The sequence below is a fragment of the Ambystoma mexicanum genome, chromosome 9, assembly GCF_040938575.1.
Source record: "Ambystoma mexicanum isolate Mex_15411 chromosome 9, UKY_AmexF1_1, whole genome shotgun sequence".
Lineage (NCBI taxonomy): Eukaryota > Metazoa > Chordata > Amphibia > Caudata > Ambystomatidae > Ambystoma > Ambystoma mexicanum.
Genome location: NC_090931.1, coordinates 439,778,717 through 439,805,169, shown reverse-complemented (window position 1 = coordinate 439,805,169; position 26,453 = coordinate 439,778,717). Strand labels below are relative to the sequence as shown.

At 44.0% G+C, this 26,453-nt stretch overlaps 1 protein-coding gene across 3 annotated transcripts in view; it reads right to left on the bottom strand.

The window, feature by feature from the left end:
• The window catches only part of POR (cytochrome p450 oxidoreductase), a 964,880-nt gene that overhangs the window by 684,039 nt on the left and 254,388 nt on the right, over positions 1–26,453 (bottom strand). For all 3 annotated transcript variants that reach the window (XM_069614934.1, XM_069614935.1, XM_069614933.1), the window contains one exon: positions 15,138–15,342. In XM_069614934.1, coding sequence (XP_069471035.1) covers positions 15,138–15,334 — 197 coding nt within the window. In that variant the 5' untranslated portion in view covers positions 15,335–15,342. The remainder of the gene's footprint in view (positions 1–15,137; positions 15,343–26,453) is intronic.

The following is a 26,453-nucleotide window of genomic DNA, read 5'->3' as shown; positions in this document are numbered from 1 at the left end:
ACGCATGCACAGGCGCGCGTGGGGGACCAGGTAAATATATGATGCCATCATGCCCAGCATTGCTTTGCGTACCGTTATCTGGCGACTGGTCTGATATTGCGGAATTTGCAGCAGTATATCCTGAATTCTTTCCTTTGATGGAAAGGTCAACCCCTCTTGCATTTCTAGAATAGCTCCTAGGAAGTGTTTGGAGGTGCTTGGCCCCAGACTTGACTTTTTCTGGTTTATTGAGAAACCTAATTCGAAGAGGAGGTCGATCGTTCTTTGAATGTTTGTTCTGCAAATTACTGGGGTCTCCCCCGTGATGAGCCAGTTGTCCGGGTAAGGGTACACCGGGATTGCCTCCCTGCGTAGGTGTGCTGCCGCCACCACCAGCACCTTGGTGAATACCCTTGGAGCCGAAGCTATCCCGAAGGGCAGTACCGTGAACTGGTAGTGCCGACTGTCCACCTTGAAGCACAAGTACTTTCTGTGCGCTGGGAACATGGAAATACGAAAATGGGCATCTTTCATGTACAATGTTGCCATGTAATCCCCCTTTTTTTTTTTTTTTTTTGGAGGGGGATTACCTATTGGAGAGTAGTCATGCGAAACTTTTGGCACAAGGAAGTAAGTTGAATAGATACCCTTGTTTACCTGGTGTCCCGGGACGAGTTCTATTGCGTCCTTTGCTAGAAGATTGACGATCTCCTCGAGGAGGATCTTCTGGTGGTCGAAAGAATGTATTTTTTGTCGTGGAGGGTGGTTTTGGGGATGCTCTAAAAGTTCGATGCAGTATCCTGCGCACACTGTAAACAGCACCCATCTGTCTGATGTGATCCCTTCCCAAGCTTGGAAATGCGTCCCCCTACTGGGGATGCGCGAGAAGGGACCCTGAACGGAGCGCCACTGTTTCGGTGGAGGCGTGCCACCGCCTCTACTGGGGCTGCCTCTACCTTTACCACGTCCACTCTTATTAGCCCTGTCATAAACCTGGGTAGACTGCTGGTTGTTATTGTTCCATGGTGTACCCTGCCCCTGGGAATAGTTTGATCCTCTCTGGGAATTTTGTCCGCGTGGGTGACGAAAATTGCCAATCCCTCTTTGGTTTGGGGGTTTATTGGTTAGTTGGCCTAGGGATTTCAGTGTTTCATACTCATCCTTGGCATTTTTCAGCATTTTTCAGTCCTCGACCACCTTTCCAAACAATAGATCCGGGTCCACCGGTTGATCTATTAATGATGCTTGGGTTTCGGGTTTGAACCCAGATTTCTGTAACCAAGCATGCCTTTTGATAACAGTACTTTCTGCTATCAATCTGCCGGCGTTATCCGCGGCATCAAAGGTTGCTTTTAAAATGCAACCGGACACAGCTCTTCCCTCCACAGAAACTTGTGCCAATTGGCTTTTTAAGGGTTCTGGGGCGGAACCTATGAGTGCCGCGACTTCTTCCCACTGGTGGCAGTTGTCACTCGCCAGCAGGCTGGTGGAGCTGGCAATCCTTGCCTGGTAGGCGGAAGTGGAGGCTACCTTCCTGCCCAAGCCATAAATCTTCTTTCTCTCCTTGTTGGGAGGAGCGATGACAAGGGTGTTCCCGCCCTCTTACGTGTGTTTGTAACTACCAGGGAGTCCGGTTTCAGATGCCCCCTTATGTACAGTGGGTCTGATTGGGCTGCCCTGCAAAGCTTCTCAATTCTGGGGTTTACTGCCCTAGTGAGATTGGGATTAACAAGGGAAGGGTCTATTCTTCTTTGGATTGACTTAAGGATAGGGATGGCCTGGGCAACAGGTCTCCTTTCTCCCACTAACTTCTCGACAAAGTCCCTCTCTTCTTGAGCACCTTGGGTGTCAATGTGGTAGTGTTCTGCCGCTCTGGACAGAACTTCATTCAAGAGAGGCTGGTTGTCGACAGGGGAGTCGGTAACCGGGGGTTCTTTATCTACCAGGGAATCTACCCTGTAGGTTTCAGGGTCGTCGTCCTCCTCCTCCTCCTCTTGGTCCTCATCAGCCCCATAGTAGCCCGTCCCAGTTTGTTCTTCCAACATGCCCAAATCTGGATCCTCACAAAAGGATGGATCTCCCTGGTATTGATAATAGGGCTGTATACAGAAGGGATCTGAAGACTGTAGGTGCTTCAACCCGGGACTTTTTACTTGGGGGTATTGGATCCTTAGAGCCTGAGGGTGTTGACCCGTCGGGGCTATAAGAGAGAAAGTGTTCAGGGTTCTTGGCGTAGAAATCTGCCAATGATGACATCCTTGACATGACTCGGTCTATGTCATCACTAGACCATTCTCTTGAACTGGGAATGACTCTCTTGGAGGGTTTTCACCGTTTTATCTTGACTAGACCTACTGGTTTGAGCAGGGGTCTTAGGGATAACAGAAGACTGAGACTTGTCCGTCTGTGTATGTGGAGTAGAAAGTCTTTGGGGTGTGGAAGGAGGCTGGGACTGCGTCCTCTGTTTTTCCCCCTTCCCCGTGGGTGGAAGAGTGCTTACCCTGCTTTTTCGCCCCTACGGAGCCTTTCGCCGCCTGGCGCTGAGGTTCGGGGGTAGTGTCCCCATCTCTCCAGAGTGGAGGTTGGGACTCAGGGACAGCCGTTACGCGGCCTGCTGATGTCGATTCCTGGAGTGCGGTCTGGGGATAGAGGTCAGCTTTGTCTTCCGACGATCGAACCTCCGTTACCTTGGGGTGCGAGGCCCTCTTGGCAACAGTGGATGGTTGCCTGGAGTCATGCAGCGATCTAGATCGAGAATGCCCAGAGGACACCGATTCGGACCATTCTCTATGTGCATCTTTCCGAGTACTCGACGTGTGTGTCGAGTCTCGGTTGGACTTCATGTGTTTTGTGGAAGTGCTGTGGGTAGCGCTTGTATCACCGGGGGTTTTCCCCATAGCCGCCTTGCCGGACGACCTTCCGATGTCAGGGACTTATGCTTGGCTGTCTCTTGACGCCACGTTGCCCTCGCCATCCGAAAGCACGGCGTTGCTGCCATCGCTGAAGGTGCCCTCCGCTGCCATGGCTCTTGACGCCTGACGTGGTGGGCCCAACGCGTGATCGAACGGTCCTTTAGTGTTTTCGGTTTGAACCTACTATTATACGCTCTGCAGTTCGCCTCGGGGTGTTCCCTCGGCAAGCAGAGATTGCATGTGGCGTGTCTGTCAACCCAAAGGTACTTGCGGTTACACTTGGGGCAAAATTGGAAAGGGGTACCCTCCATACGCACCTTGTGGCAGCGGGCTAATAAGTGTAGTAATATATAAGAATGTTCCTATATACCAAAGAGTGTAGAGTATGTCCACCCCCCACTCTCCCTACTTGCAGGGCCGAGGCCAGAGGCCTTCCGAGGCCCAAATCCATCGTGCAGCTCTCGACGGTCGATTCTTTCTCCGGGCCGGCGTAGAGTGTGGAAGTTCGGTGACTCAACGTTGGGGTGGAGAAATGGGGAAAGTATGGCTAAGGCCAGGGAACTCCGCGGAATGCTTCCGACCAGTATGGCGGAAAAAAACAATCTGAGGGTCCTAGATGCGTGAGGGATCATGGGTACAGTGGAAGTCACACTAGGGATAGTATTACTGGCACACCCTGTGTCGACGCCCATTTTCGAGTTTCGAAAAACAAACTAATACTCCGCAGCTTCCACTAGATGTCGGCCTATGCACAGCATGTGATATAAGCAGATTCCACAAGCCTCAGAAATTATATATATATATCATCCAAAGCTGCAAAGAGCAGTTGTGTGTATGCGTTAGAGTGGGTGAGAGACATGATCCTTGTGGTATGCCTATGGGGACTAGTATAGATCTGCCGCCTCCTAGTCTATGGGTAGAGATAGTCTAGAGGTACGTTCCGATAGAAAAGATTTAATCGACATGGTTGCATTTTGAGAAAATTGAAGTTTCTAAGATGATGCTAGGCAGAGTTTGTCGCGGTCCACTAAATCAAAAGCAGCCGAGAGTTCAAGTAGCAGTAGGATTGCAGAGGTTGCCTGACTCTCCGATAGAGTCCATCTGGTTTTTCAGGTCAAGCAGTGCTGTCTCGGTGCTGTGTTTGGGTCAGACCCCTGATTTTCTGTCCCCTAGTAAGTGATTGGTTTCTAAATGTGTTTGTAATTGGGTGTATGCAAGTTTAGGAATTATTTTCAGGAGGAAGGAGACTGTGGTAATAGGGCTGTAGTTTGTTGGAATTGTAGGGTCTAGGATGGGTTTTTTCCCCCCCCAATAGTGGCGTGACCCAAGCTTCTGTGATGTTAGATGGGACCGAGTTGGTACTGAAGGAAGAGCTGATAAAATTAGTGATGATGGGAGCTAGCGGGAGGGTACAGGATTTAACTAGGTTAGCTGGAAAGTTATCACCTTTATAGTGTGATGGTTTGAATGAGGCAATGGTTTTAACTACTTGGTCTTGGGTGACTGGGGAGAAGTTAAATTGAGTTCCTGTAATTAAATTTTCAAACTGGACATCTCGGGTTGTGTTGGCATTCTGGGCCAGTAGTTTTGTTTTTTTTGGGAGTTATTTTGTCTTGGAGGGATGTGATTTTAGTGGCTAGAACGTTTTGTATAGTGGTGCACCATGCTTTACTCGCAAAGGTTGGATTGGGCGGGGTGATGGATTCCAATTCTCTGAGAATTGTAAACAGTTCTTTACTGTTGGACGCTGCCTTGGTAATACGTGAATTGAAGGTGCTGGCTTTAACTGCACATTTGTATTTTTGTGATACTAATTGAAGTTATTTTTTGGACTCACTGGTGTGTTTTTTTCTAGTAAGATTTTCTAGCGCCCTTTTATTTCTTCTTAGTTCGATGAGCTAGTCATTGAACTAGGTTTGGATACATTTAGTTTTAGGTAATTTGGATCCGAGTGGGGCTGCTTCATTGATGGAGTTGTTTAAGCAGGCGTGACAGATGGGATATAATATCTGGATCAGCAATCATTTTGGGTTAAGCCTCCAATAGCTTCTTCAGGGTAGGGGTGAACATTTCTGGAGTGAGCTTGCGAGAGTTTCTCACCATTATTGGCTGGGGAGGTGGTGTGGGTGGATCTTGGGGTTTCATGGTAGATATGGCATAAGTTTTTTGTCGCCTCCTTTAGAGATACTTCAGTGTTTAAGGTAAGAATCCAATCTACGGTACTACCTTTAGTGTGGGTGGGAGCATTGACGAATTGGGAGAACTGCATTTCTTGAAGCGCAGTGTGGAAGGCTGTAGCTTTGTGATCATGAGAGTCATTGAAACACAGATTTATGGCACCTAGTATTACAAATTCAGTTGTAGGTTTGAGCATAGGGGTAATGAGAAGCGGGATATCTATGTCTGGATGGTTGGAGATGCTGGGTGTTTGGTAATGTAGCATGGTCGGAGGTTAGTTTGAGGGCTAGGAGCTCGTAACCATCTAAATTATCTATGTTACACGCTCTGCGCTGTAAAGAGGATTTAGCAATGTTTGGTACTCCTCCTCCTGTAGAGTCTTGGCGGTCAGATCAGATAATGGTGAAATCAAGTGGGATGGCTAGGGTCAGTACCGGGCCAGAGGCTTGATGGATCCAGGTTTCAGTTAGTGCAAGGAAGTCTAATTGGTGTTCTAGTTAAGGTTGTGTACATCAATGGCATGTGCCCCTATGGAGCGCACTTTCAATAATCCTCCTTTTAGATGCATACTCGGAACGGTAATGTTTGGGCAGAGTGAGGGGGGTGGAACTGCACATGTTATACATTTCACATGAGAGGGCTGGTGTTTGGGTTGTCCTGAACGAGTCAAGGTGGTGGGTTTCTGTGTTGAGGTTGTGGTACGCTTGCTGGGGTTGTAGCTGGATGACCTAGTGCAAAAGGGAGAGGGGATATTCTGTTTACCGGCATCTTACGGGGACTGGGGGGTAGATGGGAGCGTAAGGAGAGTCTGGATCTTCTGGATGCACCTAGTGTTGGTCTCGAAGTGGGTGGGGTGTAGGGTAGGATTGTCGATCTTAGGCGTGACTGGCGCATGGACCCCAAGCATGGGGATGCAAGATGGGCAGGGGTGTGGGTGTTGTCAGAACATATTGGGTTGGGTAGGCATGAGTGGATGATATGGACTGTGCGTATCGCGTCTATGTGGGATGCTTGTGATGCATTAGCAGGTTTGTCAACTGTGCCAAGAGCAATGTCAAGACCAGGAGGCAAGGCTAGCATTTTGGGCAGGAATGGCGTGGGGCAGGGTAGTGGATGATGTCTTATGCAGCAAATGTGGGCTATGCCTAGGTCTTGGTAAGATATATGTGCCATTTGTGCATAGTTCTGTGTGGAGCAAGCTACTATCTCGTGTGGGGGTCATGGTTGACTGGAGTGGTGGTGTGAGGTATAAATGATAGCTGGTGTAAGAGGCTATATGGAGGAGTAGGGAGAACAGCATACTGTAGTATAACATCGCAGTGTTGGCTGGGTGGGATAAACTGGTAGATAAGTGGTCATGAACTATGTGGTAAAGTCAATGGTAATGGGAACAAGTAAGAGCAATGGTACGGATCGTGTGAAGAGTGAGCGCTGCCAGCAGGAGCTTAGGGTACCATCTGGGGTACAAGGAATACTGGGTGTGACTAGTTTGGGCGGTACCAGTGGATCAGAGGACAATGGGCACCTTAAGAGTAGTCTGATATATAGAGCAAGTTGGGAACTAGATACAAAGTCCAATGTGGTATCTCGAATGCTATCCAGTAGTATGTTTAAAACAGCCTGAAGCGCAGCATCTAAACAGCTAGATGCAACATTTAAAATGGGTACTAAAGCATGTTGGGTATCTGGACCAAGGCAGTAGTATCATTCAGCACTCGGCACATACAAGAACGTTGTCCCAGGGGCCACAAACGCTTATGGGTGGGCTCGGGTAAAATGCATGTCTATGTGACGTGGTTGGAGTTCCTGAACTATCCACGTCTGTAGGCGTCCGAGCAAAAGTAGAATGGCAGTAGATTTAGGTAACTATGCTACTAATGGCAATGGCGTATAGGAAAATATGTTAGATCATGAGGATTTAACTTGGAAGAGGTGGCAGATAAATCAAATGCTCTCAGTAGTGTTGGCCCGCTTACCGCCTGATGCAGGAAGGCAGCACGTTGATGGGTGGTGGATGGTGTTGTTTGGACAGCTGTGTCACAGAGTGGCGGCCGTTCTGGCCCGGACAGGCACAGACAGGTGAGGGCCTTTTGATTCGGGCCTTCTGATGCTTGGACCGGCTGCCGCCTACCGGTAGTTCCGGTCTCGTGAAGAGAATTGTGGCAGCCAATCAGGTGTGCGGCTCGTTAGAAGCTGTTGCTAGGCAATGGTAAACATACAGGAGCAGTGGCCATCTTATGCTGCTGCACCTGTTTTCACACGGAAAAATGGCAAAATAGTATGGCTGGGAACAGGTTGCTTGGCAGAAATCGGGGTTGAAGCCTGATGCATGTGATCCACGGGTATTGCTGCTAATGCCTACGCAGTTAGCCTTACCCTGAGTAGTAGAATCATGTCGATCGTCGTTGTCCTGTAGTCTGCGGTGGGGAAACTAAGAGGGGGCTCCTGCCCTCCCTCTCAGGATACGGATATGGCGCAGACTGAGTAGACAGACAATTGTCACCAGAGAATTCCTGACCGTGCTTTGCTGTGCACGATTTGTTTCACTATCACTGGAGCCGCATATAGCCAATGGTATTTGGTCTTCACAACCAAATTTTCTCTCCCTTAATCACCCTCTTTACAGCTCTCATGAACGCTGTGGTTTTAGGAAACGTGACTGCCATAATCCTCCTCTCAGGTGGCCAGGGAAAGGTTATCACTTTTGGATCCCCGACCCTGGGGCTGGATATGCAGAGGGAGGTCCACCTGAGGAGGGAACGTGGGGAGTTGGGAAGAGGACGTCCTTCGGGGAGACATGGTATCCCCATTCCAATTTCAGAATTCGCCTTCTGTGCCTCAAGCCTTTATAGGCTAGAGTCTGCCCTTTCCCTTTTCTTCCCTTCAAAATGTCCCCCAAAAACACCACTTCAACACTGCGATGAGGAAGACACCAACAAGGATGACACATCCTCATTTGAGTGAGATAGACATCAGTCAAGTACCAGGATGAGGAGGAATCATTATGCACACTTCCTTTAATTCAGATATCTCCAAACACCACTCTGGTACTGAGACGAAAAAGAGGGCTATGGAGTTGTATCGATGGCACAGCTAGGCATGTCCAGCTAATGCATTTCATCATGGACAGGCAATTGAATGACACCTGTGGACACTTTACAATTCCAATAAGTATAAAAAGCCTTGCTGCACAGCAAGAAGAGGAACACAGACGCGGGCTGCAGAAACAGTCTGGAGAAAAGTTGGCTGGAGAAAGTATGGCGTGAGACACGAGAGCCATGAGCCATATCGAGCAGAAGGAGGGATGCTGTGGCAGAGAATGGCCTTGAGAGGGTCTGGAACCCCTGGATGCCCTCCTTACAGGGTGCACGGTGTATGAGCTGTGGGGTGCCGAGGCACTCAAGTTACTGCCAGAGCCAGGAGAGCAAGCACTGCTCTCCATTGCCTACGTGAAGGGAGAGTGTAGTCACGGGAAGCCGGAAAGCAGTGCGAGAAGCCGAGGGAAGTTCTGTTGGAGCATTGTCCTTCTGAAGCAACACAAATAAAAAAAATACGCAAAGAACCACCAAACATTCAGAGAAGATCCAAAGCAAGCAGGTCTCGGGATAAAGAGTTGCTCCGACACCTGTATCTAAGGTAGGTTTGTTTTTGCGAGTAGCAATAGGGCAACTATAAAATAAAAGCAAAGCATGAAAACCATGGCATAGCTATGCAAATCTCCAACAATGCATCAGAAACGCAACTTTGGAAATTCTATGAGAAGGAGGAACTGAACCACAGATATATGCATTCTACAACTGTTTTTGTAATGCGAGCACCTGTAGAACTCTTGCCTTCACAAGATCCATTAATTAGCTAGGTCAACACTGTACGAATGTCGGAAATGCATTTTAAGAAATAATGTTGTTAAATGGAATTTCTCATTTTGAAAGAAGATAAACATCTGAAACATGAATCTTAAGAGATTCAGATACATCCATTTTCCTTCCCATTGTTTGGTGGTTTACAATGTGGAGCTATATTATCATTTTCAAGAATGTATGATGGGTTTTGATGGCACTTTGCGTACACTTTTATAGATTTGCATTTTGATGTATTGACAAAACAGATTAATAGAAACGATTTAATGAAAATATTTCTAGCAAAACATAATCCGTGTTTGATAAGAGTCCTACTGTAAACTATAAACTTGCTATGAGACCAGTTGGCAGAAAGGTTTTATCACTCGCTTTCTGATTTGCTTCCAGCATTGTTCAACATACTGACTTCAATGTAACCGCAGATATTTTGAGCTTCTACTCACCAGGGAAGCAGATGGAACACCACATGCTGAAACTTTCCAACTGACGTTTGTGGAATGTTTACCTTAAAAAATGCATACTGTATATTGTGGTAATTATGCAGTTAAGGCCATGAAGCAAGGAGTGCACAGAGCCCATCACCAAGATGTCCAATGCCCTTCATTGCGAACAGTAAAAGTAAGTTTCTTTTTCTTACTTAATGGAGGACAAAGGGTGGATTTGGAGCTTGATCTACTAGAACCAACAGATTTGTAGTTACATGAGAAGTCACAAATAGGGTGCTCTTGCATTTTAGACTGTCAGCCTGTTTATTTGATCTCAGATGACTCTCCTCAACATCAGATTCTTTGTTGGGATGAGGATCGTTTGGTCCCTTTTAGACAAGCCAATATATATTTGTTTTATAGTTTTGCAGCACTAAAGTAATCAAAAGCAGCACCAATCGCAACATACTAAATAACAAGCAGCTGCCATGTCTCTATGCTAATCACTTTCAATGGGTTTAAGAGTTTAACTCATCCAGAACTCGTGATGGGCGTCTCAGAAGGTAACCCTAAAGAAAGTCCTGACCAAACTCTTGTGTACAATAGCTAAGTAGTTTAGGAATAGATTAAGGAAAACGGGAGCATGGTAGAAGGTACAGCTAATGAACCGAGTCTGTACAAAAATAATTAAGATTATTAATACACATTCATTAGAGTCATAGTACTAAACGTTATCCATTGATTTTACCCGATTATTATTTACTGAATCATTTTTACCGGAAAAATACTGCATTTTAATATTATATATATATATATATATATATATATGGGTCGGGGTAAGGTATTAAAGTGGGGAGGAGAGCTGGGGGGGTTAAAACATGGGGACACAGGGTGATGCCCCCCCCCCCCAAATAAGGAATCTGTATTTTTTCTGTAAAAACGTTTTGGTAAAAAATACATCGAATAAAAAAAATTACAAAATCATCACATAGAACTGTACTAAACAGGTACGTGACAGTTGGCTTGCAAATAATATACGTAACATCCTAGAATCAATAGAGGTTCAATTGTGCATAATGCAAAACGGGGGAGGGGGCAATGTTACAAAACATCATAGCTTAAAAATAATTTGGATGCATCCCAAGAGAACCTAGGATTGCCTTGAGAAGGCCTTCCCTGAACAAGAATCCGTATTCAGCAGAGTACCAGTTGGATGAGGAAGGGGAGAAACTTCCTCCCTGTGAAATCTGAGTCCTTCTGATGTTATTCTATGGAGCACAAGTTCATAGTATGGAAAGGTGATGGTTCCAAGGGAACAAAGGGACAGCTACCTATCACAGTAGCTAGGGGTACTCTAGAAAGGACAACCAGTCCCAGGTGCCGCTACCAAATATTAGGTCTATGCAGCCACAACTTAATGACTTTGCACCCTATAAAGAACTTTCCAGTTCCCTATACTAAAGCAACGGTAGGGACACTTCATTAGAGTATGCACCCAGGACATTCAAATCAAGGAACAACTAGGAAGGCGAGTTGAGATCAACAACAGCTACTCAGGTAGGTGGGGTTACTGTACTGGATTGCTGGGGGGGGGTCACAGGAATAATGCAGCTTCTCTGGGTTGTATTTGGTTGCAGTGCTGCAGTGGAAGCGAGGTGCCAAAACAAATAAAAAAGAGCTCAAGACCGATTCCCATGATCCAGCAAGACTCTGGGCTCTACAGCCATGAGGAAATATTCAAGAAGCCCCAGCCCGTAATGCAGGCACCGGCGCACAATGGCAGGATTTCTGCATCCACCAAAAGCCCACCCCGTGGTGAAGAACAGCCACATAGGATGCAGTGGAACTCCTGGCTTTGAGGATGGGGCAGCACAGTTTTGATGACTCCGTCACTTACATTGCACATACTAAAAGGCTCCAGGAGATGGTCCAGATGTAATGCTGCAGCATGCACTTCTGAAGTTCAAGGAGGGGATTCTGTCAGAGCCATAGAAGAGGCTGGGTGGCCCCACCAGTCTAAGAAAATAAATCAGTTGCTGGTCTTCCCAGTTGTGAAAAGAAGTACAGCTTCACTTGGTAGCTTGAGCAATGACTGTCGCTGCAGCCGTCCTTCAGCCGTGTTCAGGACTAACCTCTGCTTATGACATTTGGTTCCTATGGACAACTTCTTTGAACCTTCCTGGACTGTTAATATCGGCAAAGACCACCAGTTTTTACTCCACAAGAACATTTAATGATCATTTCATAAAAACACTTCACAATTGTCCCTTTGAATTTAGCATAAAAGTTTAGTTGCCTACAAACAATTGTTATAAAATAGGATGAAAACAGCTATAAAAGTGCATAGTGCTAAAGTGACTCAGTATCCAATGTAACCCTCTAACCACACCTGTGGAAAACGTCCAGTTGTTACCCAGACCTCCTTTAGGATCTATAAAACCATCATGTGCCCAACATGTTTTGTTCTATCACTCGTTTGCAACAATGTCTAGAACTTCTTCAGGGGCAAGAATTACTGTTCAATAAAGGACATGGGTGGAAATTAACACATTATTTGCATCACTTCCATTGCACGCCATTTGTTTACTATGCTGCTAGAAGTCGTACAATCTCCCGGTTGCTCCCAACAATGGTATTGGGTGTTCATTTGCCCAGATTCTTCTAGGGACTTTGGCCTTAACCAACATACCACAAAGCTAGTCTAATTCAATTGTATAGTCTTCTTGCTTTTGGACGCCCTTGCCGTCATCCATGCACTCTGGCTGGGCGTCCAGCAACTTGTATGTTGCTGCCTGTAACTATCTGTGGACACAAAATAAAACATGCGTTAGCCAAGGCTAACTTCTACTCTTAATCTTCAGTATACTAATTTTTGCCATATCTTTTATGTTCCAGCACGTCCCTGTTAATCTGTGTGTGCTTTTCCTGCAACTATAAACATGTCAGTATTAGTAGCTATTTTCATATGGTGCTCGTTATAACTCATGTATAAATGGTATTCCTATGGACAACTACCAAAATGACTGCAGACCTCCTCACATTCAGAAACTCAGGTTTAGGAGTGACGCCGGCCCATCAATTTTCAAACTCTGGATGGTTGTCCAATCAGTAACAACCAGCACAGCCTTTGCACACAGCACTTTTGCCTGCTGTGCATTGATTGGGGCTATCACATCTCCAACCCAGTCTGAACCAGCTTGGAAACACACAAAGGCAGTCTCTTCTCAGGCCTGATCCGGAAAAATGTATCCTCCAAATTGGCAATTTCCTGCCCTGCATGGAAAGAAGTCAAACAAAGGTCAGCAATGGGACAAGGGACAGGTCTTGCACGCCATGAGCAGCCGCCGTAAGCACTTTAAAGCCCACCAGGTGGTCATGTATTAAAGAAAATATATAATAATTGGGCACATGCTGAACCCCAAAGGTGATACATTGCCACCAGCCTGCCTTGGCTTTTCCAATGTGTAGATCCCCAAAACGTGGAGCACTTAACCAATTCTTTGCGATAGAAGGAAACTGGAAATGGCTGTCAGATGAAGTTATCTAACAGACTGAGGCCAAGAACATTTTAATCCAGACGCTATCCCGAGAAATGCTAAATATAAGAAATGAATAATCCAATTCTAAAGGTTACATGGCCGACTTGTTTAGATGTCTTCCAGCTCTACAGAAGGATGTAGACTATGAGTTTGGTTGTATTAGGGCCTTTATTTTGGAGGACCTCATGGGCACAACATAAACTGCCAATAAATCACTATTGACTATTATGGTAGACTTGAATAAAAAGGAACCCCAACTTAAACAATAGACATTGAAATGTCAGTCAAGTAGACTGCAGGTTTACAAGAAATGTCTAGTCACTAGAAGCGAAGTCACAGACTTTAGTACGGAATCCAGTAAGTGTACATTTTTAGATGCGTCTGTAAATGCAGCCATGCTGACCTCTATTGCCTCATGCTTTGCAAGAAATTCGCTGTACTTTGTATCAAGAGACAGATATTCTAGGAGCCTGGAGGAATGGTGAAAAGACTTTGCAAATGTTTTCCAAAATTATCCAAGATCACACTGAACCCAACTTCCTAGGTAGTGAATTTAACCTTTTCTGGCTTTGCTAAACTAGGCATTGCAGTGCAACAAGCCCAAGATGTGAAGCTTCTACAAGTACAGACAAAGCTAGAAATTCGACTTTGCAATGAGGAGGCTGGGATGAAGTATTAGTTCCAGTAAAAGTAGAAGCCAGCAGATGACCAACATGTTACAAAAACGTTTAAAAGTTTCCTGAGCATTGAAAACATGCATCAACACAAATACAACCAAAACAAAATACACCAGAACACAGCTGACAAACAGCCCCCCCATTGGATGCAGACATGATCGAGAACACACCGATTAAATATGTCCAATCCAGACCCAGTAAGGGAAAGAAGATATCCAAGCTATTACAGAATTCATGAAAACATATTGTGTCGAGAAAATGGTTCTGTGGCCCCAGCATACAAAACATTAATTTAAGTTAATCATAATTGGCATTTAATTCTGACAGTTAATCATATAAACGATTAGGCATTGCATCTCTGTAAGCTCATTTGGAAAGGTAACATGCAAGGCATCTGAATCAAGCAGCTATCCTCGACATGGGGGGAGTTTCTTTGGATGAAATAGTCATTTAGACGATTCCAATCCTTTCTGATAACATGGGTAAACACTACAATATATGGAAGGACCATATGACCTACATTCAGGTGGTCAATTGGCTCAGATTTGAAATCACTGACATCTTTGTGAAAAAAGATGAAAAAATCATAGAAAATAAAAGCAAATGTCTTGGGATGGATCCAGAAAGTCTATACAATGGAGTGCGTTTATGGACTACATAGGAGTTTGGGGATCACTTTGTGCTAGGCCACATCATTCCCAGGTGTGATGCAATAGGCATAATGATGAGAAGAGCACTTTCAAAATAAAAGCATAACATACATGCTGGTTTTTTGAAGTAACCAACATGGCAAAGCAGGGCATTCAAATACTAACGGCAGCACAGATGCACTTGAGAACTGCAACATGCCACCAATTAACTATCCAAATGGTTATCAGTTATATACATGTACGGTTTGAAGAGTATGAAAAAAATGGGACTAACAAGTAAAAATGAAATCAGTGTGGTTACCAAACCTTGGATGGAGAAATTATTCCTGAAAGCTTTAAAGCAACAGTACTAAAGTTAATATGTTGAATGCCTAAAAAAAACAAAAAAAGGGTAGTTTCTGACCTCAGCTACTACGATTTTTTTAATCTAATGGATGGGTCTTGGTACTTTCTGGGTCTGGCAAGCTTCAGTAAGGTATCCATGATGTATTGTTTAACACACCATGGCGAAATCCGACATATGATGAACATTCTTCAAATCAATTAACCAATGCTCTGCACCATAGGGGCATTATTCCACCACCTTAAGGACCTGCAAAGAAATAATTACCAAAAGGATACAATTACTGGTGAAGATAGATTTCCCACCAGGTCCAGGCCATTCATTGTACTAGTGATAATTTCCTGACAGACATTTGGAAGAGAGTAGCAGGAAGATGCCCTCCCATTTGACTGCCAGTCACTGCAACTCAGAGGGTAACAGTAAGGTTGTCCTCTGAGCTGCCAACTAGAACATCTAGGATTGCTGCCTTAAAGATGTCCTCATAGGCTCTGTTACATCGCAATGGATTTTTTACAAGTAACAAACAGCGTACTCTACATTTTGGCTTACTTAAACAACCCTGTGCTTCACTTACGTTGGCGGTTGGATTTTTGGGAAGTCTGGAACCTCTTCCTTCTTCTTGCGGAAAAAGAACCAGTAGGTGAGCAGACCAATAATGAGAGAGAAGAGAAACATATCAGCCAAGCTGAACAATGCTTCCTCTGGAGTACTGCTGTTGCCGTCATCAGAGGGGGTGATGTTTGAGTCTATGCCAGAGTCCCCCATGTTCATTTGTGATACTGGAAGATGAAAAAAAAAAACAATGAAGTCTCTAACCATATGACATGTGCAATATATTTTCAAAAGAAACCTACATCAAAACGCATAACCAAAACATGAAATCATAGCTATTTTAAATTGTGCAGACTGCACCTTCATCACATATATACATTTTTTTATTATTGTTTTGCTACATGTTCAGCCCCAAAGCTGCAATTTTAGGATTTTGTTTTAGATTTCTATTTCATGTTTTTAGGTAAACAAATAAACTGTTTTTATAGGATTCATTGAATAATTGTTCAAATAAAGCACTGACTAACCTATATCAAAGGGGGGCATTATAGGACCATGCATAAATGCATTCCAATAGAATAAAAATGTGGAAGGTCAGTTAGGGGATGCCAAGTTATATGAAGCAACTCATATATGCTAGAAAATGAATAGAGGCATAGTGCATTTAAATCCTAAAGCTTGGCACAATCCAGAACCATGAAAACCGCAAAAACACCTTCCTCCCCCTGCATTACCTAGATTGGATTCAAGTTCCTTGATCTAAACTGTCGTGCTGACATTAGGCAGTGCAGTGGACATGACACTAACAGAAAAAGTCAGAACTTAGATGGTGTAGTTTTGGGAGCCATTGATCAGCCTCGGTTTAACATCAGATAGCAGAAAATGTTCTCAGTACCCCCAAAAATTGGCTTAGAAAAATGTTCATGGTTATGTTATGCAGATGTTCTTTTGATGGACAGAACACAAGTGGGTTTTTTCCATTATGCTTCAACAAACAAACTCAATGTGCACTCGTCCAAAACCAACCTTTTGTGTTTTAAAGGAAGAGGTGCGAGGTGCCGTCGATACACATGGTACCTAGGTGGTTATATTCTTTCAGTGGTTCCATCTATTAAGTACCTTGGTTTTACATTTGTTAGAGCAACAAACAGATACTATGCATGATAAACTAATGGAAAGAGAAAGACAATTTGGAGCCCCAATGTCTGGTATTGCTTAGAAATATGGTCACTTCACTCTGAACCCTTTAGATTCTATGACCGGAAAGTATGCCGAGCTCCATTTTATGGTCTGGAGATTACATAATTTTCTGAATAGTGTAATTACAGGATATTGGAACAAGGAATTTGGAGGAAGGTGTTAGCTTTACCCAATTGCATACCGATTGCTATAATGAGGTACGAATTGGGGTTATCCTCCATGAAGTGTGCTGTAACATGAAAATCCATCGCAAATTTCTGAAAAATATTAATGGCAGCACCAAATACATTATATCATTTGGTCGGAAATGTCAGGTGGGTATTTGCAGAACCTCAGATGCAAATACTACAAAGCACTTTCTGCAGGGAATATAAGTTTAGCCTTGCTAATTAACAATCAAAGCAGCAGAGAGGAAATTATGACGCCGATTGGTCCAACACCTGTGTTAAGAGGTAATCTTACAAATTATTAAGCGACCAGAGTAAGGAAAATAAACGTAGAGGCATTCTCCATAGGTACATCTCGCAATGCCCAGATGGTCGCCATTTGAGAACATTTTTAGGAATAAGATTAAAACTTGTTACCACAAGGTAGATTTTTTATAAGTAGTAAGTTCCCACATAATCTTTGTTGGTATTGTACCCAGGAGGTTGAGTCCATAAAGCACTGTTTTATTCATTGTCCTATTTTGCAACATAACAATTATATTTTTCAAAATGTGTGCAGGATGTTTACTACATAAATTAAGTATCCTTCTGGTTTATCTTCATTAATTGCAATTGTGTCTTTTCATAAAGGGATGGTTCGCCCAAAATTTTTTATTTAAAAAATAGATGGGCAATATTTAAAAAAATCAATGGCAATTTTTTTTCTCCAAGTCCCTATGTAAAATTTTGAGCAAATCAAGCTCAAAGAAAGCACATGGGGGCATCCATTTTGTGAAATGGATGCCCGACGCTGTGCTCGTTTTGGCTTTTGCAGCACTAATGAAGGAAAAGCCAGCCAGCTGTAATAAACAAAAGCCACGATTTAGAGTTCTTCTCCAAGCTGAAACCAACCAGGTGGTGTCTGCAATGACCTTCATCACTTCACAGTGTGCCATGGTCTTCTATATAGAAGGTCTCCCAACAGTACCAACATGACAAACTAAATTCAGGTATTGTTCACACGCATTCCAAATGAAGGAGCCATAATACTTATGGATCATTTTTAGTTGCATAGCACCACCTCATTTAATAAATATTACCAATAAAATGAAGGGTGACGATCTGTTGGTATTTGGTGAGGAAGTCCACATCTATGCTGCCTGTTAGGCAGTGGATAACCTGCGCTGAACAATGCAGAATCCCTTGTTTCGAGGCGTTAGCAATGGCGCTTATGCACTCTACATACATCAAGCAACAAAATGTGCAAAAACAGACTATTCTTCACGAAGCAGCATGGACAAGAAACACATTGAACAATGGTATGAGCAAGTTACAATGAAGCTAAATGAAGGCACTAAATACGTTCAATTGAGAACCATCAAGGTCAGGGATCACCAGAAAACTCAAAACCAAGTACAATTTCATAAAAGGGTTTAATTTTCTCACACCAACTAGAGTTGAGAAACAAATATCCAAGATCTTTCCTAGCCTCCTTCGGACCCTAGTCCTTAGTCCTTTCGTCCTCTCCAAACCCAAACATACCTTCTTGTACACCGTCACTCACAGTCTTTGGCACTTCGCGTGCCACACTTCTTTCTTGGCTTAGTCATGGGTCTTTGTTAGCTTTCAGGATTGTCAGGCTGTAATGTGCTTCACCAAGACTTGCAGATTTCCTCCATCACTGGTGCCCTGGGACGCCATGATATGGGTCAGGTGTTCAGACTCAATGAGTTGGACCCCAGGAATGTAAGTTCCCCCTACCCCTGCCGAGGTTTGAGTCTTATTCCCTTGACCATCTCCAACATCCAGTCAGAAGCTTAGCATGGTCCAAGGTCCTGCCATGACCCTTCACATGTCCGTTCCCTTTGGTCTGCTTTCCTCTTCTGTAACGCTGGTGTCGTTCATCCCCCTTCCTACTGGAAGTCACTCCTTTGCGCTCCTCTTTTACTACTCTCTACCTCTTTTCTGCACCACCATGCACCAACCTTCCCCTCTCCAGTACTCGCCCCACCTTTGTCTCATACCCCACTTTCTCTCGCCTCTCCCTTTTCTCTTCCCATCTCCCTCCCCATCCTGTCCCTCTCTCCCACCACTCCTCCCACTCTCCTCCTCTCTGCACTTCACTCCCTCATCCTCTCTGCACTTCACTCCCTCCTCCCCTTTTCACTCCTCTTTGTATCCCCACTTTTCTCCATCTTCCTCTTCTACCATCCTCTCCCCATCCACTCTCCACTCTCCTCCCTCCACTCTTCCCATCTTCTCTCCCTCTCCCATCCTCTGTGCATCCCCTCTTCTCTCCATCTCCCCAGCACATCATTTCCCTAACTCCCCTCTGCTCCCTCTCATCTACCTCATCCCCTTGGTCTTTGCGGTCATCCCCTATTCTCTCCCTCTCATCACCCCCTTCTCTTCCGCCCCCTTGTCTCCTACCCCTTTGTCTCCCCCACTCATTTCCCCTATTCCTGTGCTATTTTTCTTCCTCTCAAAACCCACTCTCCCCTGCTCTAACCCCAGTGCGCCCCATGCTGCTCCTTCCTTTCCCCCTCCCTCTCGTTCCCCACCCCATTAACACTCCCCCCTCTACCTTTAACCCCTTCCCCCCTCACTCTTCTAGCCTCTGTTTCTCCTGCCTCCCTCCACTTTGCCTTATATACCCAATTGCCCCTATCCCACTTTTGCCCTATCCGTCCTCCACTTCCCATCGCTTTCCCCACCTTCTCTACGCCATCTACTCTCATACCCTTGACTCCTCCACTCACCTCTTCCTTCTTGCTGCACCACTATCCTCTAACCTGCAACACTAATTTTTAACGTTGGACTCCTGCACCCTCCCTCTGGTTGCAACCTCCCTCTGGTTGCTACCCTTCTTATAGATCCTAACAGGCCAGGTGATTGAGTAGGAAGGTATATGGGCCACTGTCACTGTACCCAACCATTGCAGTACAGTTCAACTATGCCGTCGGTTTATCAGGAGTTGGATGTTTTTACCTCTAGAGTCACCAACATTAAACTTTATAACTAGTCACTCTATAGAGGCTACACAGAGAAATATAACATTGTACTAAACTAGTTGGCTTATTTATACATGACCAAACAAATGTGCCATCAACTTGATTGCATACTGTATGGATCATAATAAGAGTCATGAGCATTCGTTTTTTGCACTTTTCATTAGTGACACTTAGACTATAAATAGTCACAATTAACTGTGCTGTGTAGTCAATTTATATTCTAATATGTTTATTAATGTATCAAACTGCTTCTACCGTCGCCATTTTGTTTTTACTACAAGCAATGTGATTTGAATGTTTCACGAGATTAGGAGTGTGATATTAAACAATGAAATATAAATTCACCTCTACAACATTGATGAATAACAGTCATTTTTTGACGATACCCCCCCAATAATAATTGTATTTCTTCAAAGATTGTATTTGTCAATTGAAATATGTGAGCCCATGTGGCTCCAGTTACAAAGACTGTTCCTAGGATTGTTTTCCCGGTTGTTCATAATTATAGGGACCCTGGTGTAGACTTGTATATTAGCGTTCCCTTCGAGGAATTAAGCGGACTGTTGCCTGCCCGGTGGTAGGTGCAGACAAAAAAGAAAGGTCATCCCAGAATGGAAGTGCCTTGTCTTGCAAGCAGGCAGATTTGAAGAATTGGGCGATTTGTGTGGTGTTCCTGACCAGAGTTTTTGTTTCAATCCGAATGGAACATGTTTGTGCAAGAAAGTCATACTTCTTTTGTACTTTAAGCACAGACTGATTTCCTGTGCCAGTGAAATGCATTCTGTCGGAACGCATGGAATGAACAGTCATTCTTGAAAGTAGTTCTTGACTGCATTCCGATTGGTTAAGAGGACATCAATAATGATCTCCGTATGCCAATATTTAATCATGGAAGTGAAAAAAAAACCTGGCTCAGCAGAGGTTATTTAGGCAGTGTATGATTCAGAGTATGAGGGTCAAAACCACTTTCGTCAGTGGAGGGAACTGTTGGCTGCGCAGGGTATACAGGATTCTTTAGAGATTAAATCAAGACCACATTTCTAAGAGCAGATCACTCCCAAAGGTAAACAGTTTACTCCATCCTCAACATACAGGCCCTGTAGTGCTATTTCAGCAGACTGAAAAATGATAGATCTAAACAAGAAGAGTTTGAAATAGAACTATTGTACAGCATCATTGTGCATTCCTCTTGAGAAAATAGAATACTGCACCAGAAGATCTTACTCGGGGAGTGCATTTGCTTTAGGAAACAAAATGTAAGCTACGGAAATATGGAACTCTTGCACATGAACTTTGTGTATCCCCCTTACACAATCAAATTCAGGAAAGCGCTTACAATTGTTTCTGTAATCAGGAAATAGTCGATCGGTTAAATTCCAGATCAGTGGCTTGACAAAACTTCACGCATGCACTCTTGTGCCATTACCAAGCCATCTCTTCTGGCTCTATATCCCAGTTGGGACTTGTAACTATGTGCATTAACCCATAAGATGCTAGTGGGGCGGGGGGAGACTGCTATGGGACATGTAGTTTGGGGGAAAATCACCTGGTCACCCATACACCACTGGGGGACTGGAGCAGGAGAAAACCACATGGCTCAACCTGCCATTTCTGGCCCTTTAAAAAGCACACTCCTATTGCATTGAAAGCCACTTGTCCTATGAACACGGACCTGCAGTGTTTGTCCCTTTTGGCATCTCTTGAATAGGGGAAATTGTCACACCCAGCAGAAAGTCCTTTCCACAGGACGGGAAGGACCTGCTATTAAAATGCATAGAGAGAAAGAGTATAATGGTAGAGCTTGGAGAAGAGCAGAGGCATTTGAGATGCAGGAGGCATTGGGGCATCAGGGCGAGTAAGAAGGCATTCGAGTCAAAAGGATGGAAGGAAGCATAGATGGTCAGAAGTGAAGCAGGGGGAAAGTAAAAACCACCAGAATAGAGGGCTGCAGAGAGGTTGGTAAAATGAGGGCAAGGCAGTTGGAGGAGAGAAAAAAACAGGAAGGTAGTGAGCAGGAGAAGGGGAAGTCATATGGGGACATGAGGAAAATGTCAGCCAAAGAGTATGACAACACAAGCCTATTTGTTGTCTGGGGTGCGGGGGAACACAGCAAACACATGGCAAGGCTTCAAGGAAATTAGTCCACAGCCCGCTCTAGAGGCAAGGACAAAGTCTAGTGTCAGGCCCTTAGGGAGTTAACATCAGCTCAGTGATGAGGGAGCAAGATGGGCTGGGAGGTTAGAGATTTACAACCTTAAGGCAGAGAGTGATCCAAAATCCAATCATGCACTAAGTCACCCTCAAGCCCTTCTCACATCTGGAAGATATGTGGAGTTGCTGAAAGAGAACAGAGTAGCAATACGATTATCAGCGTCTTCATTGCAATGCTAGCTGCCCAGTTGGCACCCACTGAAGGCAACTCGCCCACCAAGACATCATTCAACAGAGTGACTCCATAAGAGTGACTGACACCAGAAGAGACCCAAGGAGACCTTTGAACAACCTTTTTGAATCAAGACATGTTGCCATTCTGCTCATTTCTGAGTTCCCCAACATAAACGGGCCTGAAGAAAAACTTGCAAAACAAATCCACATGTTGCATCCTTTGTGGGGTCCATTTGGCTCCATAAAAGACCCCTTGGCAATACTTTCAGACACTACTATTTTCTTACATCTATGCATACTCATTGTGTTCAATGCTTTCCAGATTATTCTGTGTCTAATTGGATTAATCCAATAGTCACCTAGCGTAATGACTATACAGCTATTTGCTTGCTCTGACGTTTCCTTCATGTTGTGCTATCTTCCAGATTTACCCTGTATTTACTTGAACTGTAAAGCATACACTTGATTATCTACCCAGAAGTGATTTCACCCGGCCATGGACTAATCCACATGGACGTGCAGAACGCAACTCACAGTACTGCACCATTGTTAAAAGATGCCAGCCCGAACACCAGCTACCCGAACCTTCTGGTACAGCACTGCGCTGCTCTCGAGCTAGTTCTGCGATTTAAAACAATAAACCAAAACTTTTTTTAAAAAATTGATGTACTGTGCTATTGGCTAGTTTGGATTTAATCAAGTCAATAACTTTCTAACCGGCCACCATCACTGCTCTTCTAGATGTTATTTGAAAACTTTGTAATTCCTGTAACTCCCACTCCTTTGCTCTCACCTCTCCTCTGATCTTGCTTATATTGTGAATTAACTCTGCACTCAGACACATGCTAATGCGTGGTTGCTTCTTTTAATAAAACTGAAGATTCAATACAGAGAGTGACTGGTAAAATTGATACATGAAGTGCTACATTTACTGCTGTAGCGGCATATAAAAGTACCCGTTTGCCGAAAAGTCTTCCTTTGTACTAGGGACAAAGCAATTGTAATTTTGTCTTTTAACCTCTTGAGGTACTAAGAACTTTAAGCAAATAGTGTACTCAAATGGACTATGCAGCATCTATGCTTGTAGATTCCAATTTGAAATACTCTTCCACTGCAGTGAGTTCCAAGTCCAAGCTGGTTAGACAGTCTCATCAGTATTCAGTGATAACAAATAAAAAAATAACGAAAACAATTTTACAGCACAGGGTAGGGTTTTAAAAAACAGGGGGTCAGGGGTAATCCACCCTAATTTTTTTTATTTTTTACTTCGGTATTTAAGTTTCGGTAAAAAGAATTTTGTTTTAAAAAATGTTGTTAACATCACATGGAACCAGTTTCATCCCTTGCTCCATTCTGTTCCCCACTTCATTCCTGCTGTAGGTGACAGGAGCACCTAAAACTGGAGGCCATGCTAGTTTCAAAAGCAAAGATTATGTTATTCCATCCTCTTGGTCAAAAGAAGATCATCATACCTTGGCAGTTGGAGGAGAAAAAACCTAAGATTGTCCAAGAGTACAGGTATCTGGGCGTTCTCTTTGATGGAGGCCTATGTGGTAGTTGTCACCTAGATAACACCAGACTAAGGTGTGCCTAAGCCTTGGGGGCCCTGGGGAAAAAATTGCCGGTTGGGGTTACTACTTGGGGATTTTGGTCAAATTATTTTTGCCAAAGATTAGCCTTGTGTTAATGTACGGTGCTGTTCTATAGCAGCCTGGTAACATGGAGGGTTTGTCCATACTGGAATCCTTTTTACTTAAGAGGTTGCTCCGGCTTCCAACTCGGACTCCCGTCCAGACCATCTTCTTGGAGTTTGGGATTTACTCCTGCATGACAAGACTGCAGTTGTCCTCCCTGAATTTTCTTTGGCAACTCGCCAATGCTGAGGCTGGTACTGTAAACTTTGCTATCTATTGAGCAGACTGCTCCAATATCCACCGCATGAAGGGTTAGTGCCATACATAGTTTGGTCACGGTTAGGAATAAATGGTTGGCTCAGGTCCCGGGCGTTACCTTGAGGTGTCCATTCCACAGTTCAAATCTGCCATGAGGGTGGCTGTGTGCAGACATTTCCGTGAGCCTTATTTAGTGCAACTGGCTTCTTTGTCAAATAGTGGTCTATTCTTCTAATACATTTCTGCCTGTCCTGGGCCCCCTAATTACATCAACCAATTTGAGGGCAACACACTGGTCTGGGACTACCTTAAACGCAAAACTAATTCTGTTTAGAGTTTTGAAATCATGGGGGCCTGGTTAAACATCCCCAGACCTGTCAGGATCTGCCGCCTCTGTGGTGCCCTAGAGTCGGTTCAGCATTTCTTAATCCATTGCGAATCTTGCCATGGGATTAGGAGAGCGGTATGTGTGGCAGCGGGAATACATTTTGACCCTATTGCTGAGGATATTTGGGCTTTATTCATGGGGGGTGAGGGATAGCCTTGTATTATTTTCTTCACCCTCCTTTGCAGGAAGATAGCTCGCATTTTGGATAGCTAGCAATCTGTCGGGAAGGTGCTCAGTTTCTCCTTGCCCATGGTTGGAGTTGGGGATGGGCTAACACTGTAATGGGTATTAGCAGTGCTCCAGATAAGATTTTGAGGTCGGAGTATTTTAATCCCAATTTTTAAACTTTGAGAGTAAATATGATTTGTAAGAGAGTAAAAATGACTTTTCTCCTTTGCAAGAGTAAAATGTATGCGACATCCGGCCGACGTGTGCAAAAACTGTATGGAAATCATTACTATGGGGCAGCTTTCTGCATTGTGACAGAATACACCTTTGAATATTTCTCCAAGGTCTGCCCATTTGACCTTTCCTGTATATATTTAAATGTTAAAATCTCTAAAACCTAGCCAATTACATAGTAAAGAAAACATGAATTGTATTGTGTGTTTTTAGGTTCGATAGCAGAATTGCCTTTTGATGCTTAATGAAAGTCCTCATTTCCTGTAGCTATTACTACTTAATGGTATGCCAATGTTATGATACAACAAGTGCAGAGAGGCAAGGACACAATGCTAAATTCTATATCTAATGTAATGGTTATTTATATCGCAAGCGCTTTTTGCAAAGCGCTGTACATAGAACATATTTATCAGAATTATCACCAAACCAAAGTCTGTCCCCCTTTATCGACCTCGAAAGGACGAAGAGCTGAGTTTGCCTTGCTAGGATTTGAACGTGCAACCTACAGATCACGCACAGATAGCAGTGACTAGTGCAAAACTAGCTGAGCTGTCTTATTGGCTAACCTCCACAAGAGGTTGGCTAACCGAGTATCGACTGAGGTATAATAATCACAGTACCTAGATGTTGGACAAACCATTTATGAAGCACTACATAAAGTTAAATACCTATCTGGATTATCACAGGTACATGTTTTGCTGAGTTTCTGTTTCAATTACCAATGTAACTTTCATTTGTTTGTTTTTGAACAGCGCTTGCACTTCCTGGAGAGTTAGGTTTTGGATGTTTTAATTGTAGTATTGAAGATTTGAGAGACTAGAACACATGTGATTGGTGATAATGACAATCACCCCTGAGCAAAGACTCTGCTGCCACTGACCACGTATAGTAATTTACCCCATTGACTGCAAGGTTAAATGGATGTAAACTAGACTGTGCATAGTCATAATTTTACACACTGTTTTTATAGTGCAAATTAAAGTGTAAAAATGATGTGCTTCCACATGATTATGCACACAGCACCGGAACTCTGAGAAATACAATTGTGCAATACTGGCTTGCTTTTACTGGAGAAAAAAAAAGAATCATTTGTTACAAAATATTAATTCTCAATTGCAACAGTTTTCCATCTTATAAATGATACAATCCTAAAATTCGAGGAAAATTAATATGCACAGTGCTTCTGTTTGCTCCATAAGCATCAACACAGCAGAGGCTGAATGGAAAGAAAATTATTTTTATCAGTGTGAAGCTTCTATTTTTTTTTTTGAAATGCTTCACAGTAATACATTTCCGAGGTGGCTTGCAATTCCATCAATGTAGATGAGAAGAAAAAAAAAAGTAAGCCTTCTAGTTTCCGTCAAGTAACCTGACCTTTGCACTGCCCTCTGCTCTAAACCTATGTGTAAATGTACACAGGAAAATAACAAAAGCTGTCGTGTATACAAGATTTTCATGCTGGGAGGTGAGACGCAGTATCCCCCTTCCTTTAATACCTTTTCCCCATCCTCTCACGTAAAACGGTCAAAACCACTGCCACCCCCTAACCTCCTTTTCCAACACAAACACTTCGCACAACACAAAGGACAGCGGATTAACACCAGGCCATTTACCGGACATGTCCCAATACAAGGGTCAGGCAAAGTCAGGCAATTAATCAAAATCACACACCCAACGGACCTTTCCATTCCCCACAGGGATAAAATGTTGAGACCGGGAGCACAGTACGAGCCCAGCAGACAGCACAACGAGATGGCTAATCAGGCACTGCAGTTCAAGAGAAGGGGCATTGTGGCCGGAATCGAGAGGGTGGCGCAGTGGTCGAAGTGTACGAAAAGAAGTAGTGGAGCTATGTATCCTGCCCGTCTGCCCCACTCCCCACAAACCCCATCGCTGTGCCCCTCCCACACACAG